General features: G+C 45.9%; 1 protein-coding gene across 1 annotated transcript in view; it reads left to right on the plus strand.

Moving 5' to 3' along the window:
- Positions 1 to 7129: 7129 nt before the first annotated feature.
- Positions 7130 to 7378, plus strand: part of PRPF19 (pre-mRNA processing factor 19) — a 9830-nt gene continuing 9581 nt past the window's right edge. Inside the window, exon 1 of the mRNA XM_010839634.1 lies at positions 7130 to 7349. Within this exon, the coding sequence (XP_010837936.1) occupies positions 7331 to 7349 (19 nt within the window). The 5' untranslated portion in view covers positions 7130 to 7330. The remainder of the gene's footprint in view (positions 7350 to 7378) is intronic.

Raw genomic sequence — 7378 nt, forward strand, 5'->3', positions numbered from 1 at the left:
GTTTTCATTCCAATCCCAAAGAAAGGCAATGCCAAAGAATGCTCAAACTACCGCACAATTGCACGCATCTCACACGCTAGTAAAGTAATGCTCAAAATTGTCCAAGCCAGGCTTCAGCAATACGTGAACCGTGAACTTCCTGATGTTCAAGCTGGTTTTAGAAAAGGCAGAGGAACCAGAGATCAAATTGCCAACATCCACTGGATCATGGAAAAAGCAAGAGAGTTCCAGAAAAACATCTATTTCTGCTTTATTGACTATGCCAAAGCCTTTGACTGTGTGGATCACAATAAACTGTAGAAAATTCATAAAGAGATGGGAATACCAGACCACCTGACCTGCCTCTTGAGAAATCTGTATGCAGGTCAGGAAGCAACAGTTAGAACTGGACATGGAACAACAGACTGGTTCCAAATAGGAAAAGGAGTACATCAAGGCTGTATATTGTCACCCTGCTTATTTAACTTCTATGCAGAATACATCAAGAGAAACGCTGGGCTGGAAGAAGCACAAGCTGGAATCAAGATTGCCAGGAGAAATATCACTAACCTCAGATATGCAGATGACACCATCCTTATGGCAGAAAGTGAAGAAGAACTAAAGAGTCTCTTGATGAAAGTGAAAGAAGACAGTGAAAAAGTTGGCTTAAAGCTCAACATTCAGAAAACGAAGATCATGGCCTCTGGCCCCATCACTTCATGGGAAACAGATGGGGAAACAGTGTCAGACTTTATTTTTTGGGGCTCCAAAATCACTGCAGATGGTGACTGCAGCCATGAAATTAAAAGACGCTTGCTCCTTGGAAGAAAAGCTATGACCAACCTAGACAGCATATTAAAAAGGAGAGACATTACTTTGCCAACAAAGGTCTATATCGTCAAGGCTATGATTTTTCCAGTCGTCATGTATGGATGTGAGAGTTGGACTGTGAAGAAAGCTGAGCACCACAGAACTCATGCTTTTGAACTGTTGGAGAAGACTCTTGAGAGTCCCTTGGACTGCAAGGAGATCCAACCAGTCCATTCTGAAGGAGATCAGCCCTGGGATTTCTTTGGAAGGAATGATGCTAAAGCTGAAACTCCAGTACTTTGGCCACCTCATGGGAAGAGTTGACTCATTGGAAAAGACTCTGATGCTGGGAAGGATTGGGGGCAGGAGGAGAAGGGGACGACAGGATGAGATGGATGGATGGCATCACCGACTCGATGGACGTGAGTTTGAGTGAAGTCCAGGAGTTGGTGATGGACAGGGAGGCCTGGCGTGCTGCGATTCATGGGATCTCAAAGAGTCGGACACAACTGAGCGACTGAACTGAACTGAACTGAACTGATTCCCTAATTTTAAAGTTCATTTGCCCAGATAAAATTACTATTGAAAACCATCTGGTGGACACGTGCTGTTTGTGAGCTTAATTCCTCTAGGTGTCACCCTGGAGTCATTGCAGCTCTTTTACCTGCCTTGCTTTCTCCCTCCAGCAATCTAAACCCCACCCCCACAGTTTCTCATAGCACTGGATGGCCAGTCCTTATGTGTTCATCTTTTGATGAGCAACTTTTCGACGTTAATGAGTGGGTTTCCCTACGGGACTGCTGCTTGGTATAAGGACTCACCTTCCCCACTGCCATAAATGTCTCGCCTGAGAAAGCTGAAACCAGCCAGAAGGAACTGTGTCTGGAACTGTGTCCCTTATCTTTGGAGCTGAAAGCTCTCATGTGGTAGCTTCACTTTAATTCCAACTAACCCTGTTAAAGTTTGGTCTTCCCTAGTGGCTCAAATGGTAAAGAATCTGCCTACAATGCAGGAGACCCTGGTTCGATCCCTGGGTTGGGAAGATCCCCTGGAGAAGGGAATGGCAACCCACTTCAGTATTATTGCCTGGAGAATTCCATGGACAGAAGAGCCTGGCAGGCTACAGTTCATGGGGTTGTAAAGAGTCAGGCATGACTGAGCAACTAACACTTTCACTTTCTGTTAGAGTTTATGAAGCTGTCGTTGGCTTTCAACCTCATCACCCAGTCCAAACCTCCACAATGTCTTTCTTTTTAAAATATAATTGTATTTATTTATTATTTTTGGTTGCACTGGGTCTTTGTTGCTGCTCACACGCTTCCTCTAGTTGCAGCAAGCGGGGCCTACTCTTCATTGTCGTGCACAGGCTTCCCTTTGTGGTTGCTTCTCTTGCAGACCGTGGGCTCTAGGCACAGGGGCTTCAGTAGCTGCAGCCCATGGACTCGGTAGTTGTGGCCCATGGGCTTTGTTGCTCTGAAGCACGTGGTATCTTCCCGGACCAGGGAATGAACCTGTGTCCCCTGCACTGGCAGGCAGATTCTTATCCACTGTACCACCAGGGAAGTCCTCCTCAGTATGCTTCACCTGAGGAAAATTTCCCCAATGTCTCTCAATACAGGAAATACAGCTATCTCTTCTTGAACCTAAGTTCAAGGATAACCCACTTCTCATACCAAGGAATTTAACAACCTGTGAATAAAACTCAGGATTGTCAACCGAGATGGGAGATCTGGAGTTTAAGAGAGACTCATCTAATTTCATTGGGACACACCAAGGAGGTAGATGGACACAAGGAGCCCTTGGTGGTACCAGGGCTCTGGATCATTCTAGAGTACAGGCAAATGAGGGAAGTCTGCTCTGGGTCCCTCTCTGTGTGGTCACCAACTGTCAACTGGAAAAAAGTGCACGACATTGGAGCTGTGAGTTGAGTTCTATGCCTTATCTTACTGAGGACTATAGCCTGAGAGACAGCCTCTCTGATAGCTCTAAGGAACTGCTGATGAGAGGGAGGGAGAGAGGCCAGTGTACCTGTGATTTTGGCCAAAGAGTATGTACAATCTCGGGAGAAGGAAACGGCAACCCACTCCAGTATTCATGCCTGGAAAATCCCATGGACCAAGGAGCCTAGTGGGCTATAATCCATGGAGTCGCAAAGAGTCGGACACGACTGAACGACTTCTGTGTGTGTGTGTGTGTGTGTGTATGTGTGTGTATGTACAATCTCACATACATCTCTGTAGGTTACTACTAGCCATGAGGAACAGGTATCTCAGTTTGTGATTTTAGTGCTTTTCTATGTATAGGAGGACAGAAGAATTGAGGTTCATAAAAAATTTTATAGCTAATTATCTAAGGGCCTGTTTTGTGCACTTTTCCAAAGCACAGTGTGCCTCATCCTGTTCTTTGTCCTGAATTCCTTTCAAGAAGTACTTAGGGCAGTGACTGTAGTGGCTAATGACTTAATCCTTCCTTGTAGGACTGGATGGTAAGTGACATTCCTTGTTGTACACAGACTATGCATGAGTAGCAACCAGTCTGTCCCCATGTCAGATTGCTTCTTTCCTTCAGACACATTCATTTTCTCCCGGACCCTCTGCTTTGGCTAAGGATCTCTTTCTTCCAGAACAAACTCTGGTAGCATCCTTGGTCACACCTCCCAGCCTTTCTAACAGTTGCATCTTCACATTTGCTTGTGAGATCATTTCTGATTCGTAGGATTATCAATCTCATGTCACGGAATTTCCTGTGCAGGAAATGTAACTATTTTGCCCCTTATGAAAAATTAATTTTTTTAATTCATTTATTTATTTGTGTATCTATTTTTGGCTGTGCTGGGTCTTCATTGCTACCCAGGCTTTTCTGTAGTTGCGGTGAGTGGAGAGGGGGAGCAGTACTCTTCATTGCAGTGGACAGGCTTCTCATTGCAGTGGCTTCTCTTGTTAAGGGGCACAGACTCTAGGGCACTCAGGCTCAGTTGGGCATGTGGGCTCAGTAGTTGTGGTTCCCAGGTTCTAAATCACAGGTTCAATAGTTGTGGTACATTGGCTTAGTTGCTCCATGGCATGTGGGATCTTCCCGGACCAGGGATCAAATCCATATCTCCTGCATTGGCAGGCAGATTCTTTACCACTGAGCCACCTTTCTTCTTCTTTCTTAAAAAAAAAAATATTTAATTTATTTGGTTGCATTGGGTCTTAATTGTAGCACTTGGGATCTTCTGTCTTCATTGTGGCATGCAGGATCTTTAATTGCAAATGTGGGATCTAGTTTCCCAACCAGGGGTCAAATCTGGACCCCTTGCATTGGGAGCACAGAGTCCTAGCCACTGGACCACCAGGGAAGTCCCAAGTAAACTTCTTTTCAACTCTCTTTTCTATCTGAATGGAGGGACACTCTTAGACAGTTCAAGGCTCTTTCCACCCTTGTTTTACAGTCTGTATAAACCTTTTGGAAAATTAACAGGGTGAAGGGGGAGAATCCACCTAATCCTTAGTTGTTTGAGGTGCACTGTCCTGCTTAATCCTATATCAGTTGTCCACACGGTTGTAACTTAATCTACCTGTGAAATGGAGCTTCTGGGTTATTGACCTATGTGTACCCTTGCTTCTCAAGCAGCAGCAGCAGTCTTGGCCTAGGGAAGCAGGGCATAGAGTTCCAATCTCGAGAACCCACTGACAGTTATCTTATAGCCATTCCCCCCACCTCTTTGCTTCCAAACCTTAGGTAATCTTTATCTCCTTTGTGCAGAGATTGAGACTGGGGGAAGTGAGGAGGAAACTGAGATCAAATTCTCACCTCTAATAGTTACTCCAAAATCAGTTGCCCTGAATCCTTTCTGTTTCATGAGGGCCTGGCTTTTGAAACTCAAAAGCCTGGAAACAACTCCCTGTTTCCTCCATTCTTCTGTGACAGCTGTAAGCTCCCTACCATAGGGACATGGGCTTCCCTGGTGGCTCAGTTGATAAAGAATCTGCCTGCAGTGAGGGAGACCTGGGTTCGATCCCTGGGTTGGGAAGATCCCCTGGAGAAGGTAATGGCTACCCACTCCAGTATTCTGGCCTGGAGAATTCCATGGGATGGTACAGTCCATTGGGTCACATAGAGTCAGACGTCACTGAGTGACTTTCACTTTCACCTTCATGGGGACACCTCTGGTTTTGCTCAAAGTGCTATCCCCAATGTCAAGTATAATGTCTGACTGGCACATAGTGGGTACTCAATAAAGATGGGTCTTCCCAGGTGGCACTAGTGGTAAAGAACCTGCCTGCCAATACAGGAGAGGTAAAAGATGCAGGTTCAATGCCTGGGTTGGGAAGACCCCCTGGAGGAGGGCATGGCAACCCACTCCAGTATTCTTGCCTGGAGAATCCCATGGACAGAGGAGCCCGGCAGGCTATGGTCAGTCCATAGGGTCACACAGAGTCAGTCATAACTAAAGTCACTTAGCATAAATATTTATCCAAAAAGTGAATGATTGGGTCTTGCTGCCTCTCTCTGCAACCCATCCAATAAATGTCTTCCAGAGGAATCTGCTGGAAGTGTGGTTATGATTCTATAGCTTATCTGCTGTCGATCCAATCAAGTCGATTCAATCAAGTCTAACCACCTCTGGTTCAAGTTCCCCTCTAAATAGATTGATTTTATTTCCTACCACATACAAATACTTAAGATGCCTGGATTGTCAGGCAGCCTGTCATTCAACCAACAATAGTTACGATATTCCTGCTATGTATCAGGCACCGTGCTAGACCCCGAAAAAACAGCAGTGACCAGAACAATCATGGTTCCTGCCATTACAGACTTTATAATCTGCCAGAGAACCCAGACAGTAAACAGATACTTGTACATAATTAAATGATTATAGTGGGACTTCCCTGGTGGTCCAGTGGTTAAGAATCCACCTGCCAATGCCGGGGACACAGGTTTAATCCCGGGTTCCTGAAGATCCCACCTGCCAAGGGGCAACTAACTCTGCACTCTGCAATTAGAGAAGCCACTGTAATGAGAGTCCACACACCATAACAAAGAGTAACCCCTGCTTACTACAACTAGAGAAGGCCCTCTCACATCAATGAAGACCCAGCACAAGCAAAAATAAATCATGAATTCTTTGAAATAAATTATTATAGCTATCCCAGAGTGACTCAGAGGAAAATTACAGGGTGCTGTGGGGACTAAAATTCAGTCAGGGGTCAATAAAAGAGACTCCAGAGGAAGTGCTATTTAGGGTGAGATTGGATTTACTTTGGAAAGGATGGGAGGGGTGGGGAGAAGAAGGGCAGACACTGCGGAAAGTGTTCCAGGTGAAGGATCTGGAACCAGTCAGAGTGGGTAAGTTTGAGGGCTTGAAAGGCCAGTGTGTCCAAGAAGCAGATGACTTGCCCCAAATCACAGAGCAAATTGGTAGTACGGGCAAGACCAGAAGAGTTTCTTAGCCAGTGTTAAGGCTTCTCTGCCCATGTGTATCTTCGTCTTCACTGGGTCTTCCAAAGCTGCTGCTAAGTCACTTCAGTCGTGTCCGACTCTGTGCGACCCCATAGACGGCAGCCCACGAGGCTCCCCCGTCCCTGGGATTCTCCAGGCAAGAACACGGAGTGGGTTGCCATTTCCTTCTCCAATGCATGAAAGTGAAAAGTGAAAGTGAAGTCGCTGAGTCTTGTCCGAGTCTTAGCAACCCCATGGACTGCGGCCTACCAGGCTCCTCCGCCCATGGGATTTTCCAGGCAAGAGTGCTGGAGTGGGGTGCCATTGCCTTCTCCACTTCCAAAGCTAGTCCTCTGAGAACACTTGCCAGAGAAACACATGGGGCATGAAGTGAAAATGCAGACTCTCTAAATTAGGCCCCAGAAAAATGCATTTTTAAAAGTTCCTTAAGAAATTCTTACAGAAACCAACATAACATTGTAAAGCAATTATCCTCCAATTAAAAATAAATTAAAAACTTGAAAATAGAATAAAAAATTATGAAGTACTCAAAAATAGACATAAAATATGCAAAACCATTATGGACAATAATATAAAACTATACTGAAAAAATATTACAGAAGACCTAAGTAAATCAAAGTATACCATGCTCACGAAATAAAAGACTAATAGCATTTAAAAAAAAAAAATTCTCATATACTCCAATATTTGCAAGACGGTCGTTCCACCGCCCTTGGCTCAAAAGAGTGTAGCTAAATTGATTGACTTTAAGGTCCCAGTGCATTAAGGGAAATGTAGTTTCGAATCTCCTCTCCCAGCCATTGGAGCTTTACGAAACTAGCCGAGAGGGCCCGGAAATACCCGAGTATTTCCTGGCGCGCCCTTTCCTGCCTGATTGCATTATGGGAAAGGACAGTTTCCGTTAAATTCTGGACGCTGGGGCGCGCGGCTGGCCACACTCCCACGTGAAGCTATTCGCGAGCATCGCTCCGCGGGGCAGCTCCCCGCTCGCAGCGGAGCGTCTGGAAGCAGCGAGGGAACTGGAAGTGTCCCGCGGGGGCCCAGAAGCTGATCCCGGAGCCCAGCGTGAGGAGCCTCGGAGTGCAGCGAGGGCGCCATGTCTCTGATCTGCTCTAGTGAGTATCGGCTGCGGCCGCTCGCGGGG

Source organism: Bison bison, unplaced genomic scaffold (genome assembly GCF_000754665.1).
Source record: "Bison bison bison isolate TAMUID 2011002044 unplaced genomic scaffold, Bison_UMD1.0 scf7180017864124, whole genome shotgun sequence".
Lineage (NCBI taxonomy): Eukaryota > Metazoa > Chordata > Mammalia > Artiodactyla > Bovidae > Bison > Bison bison.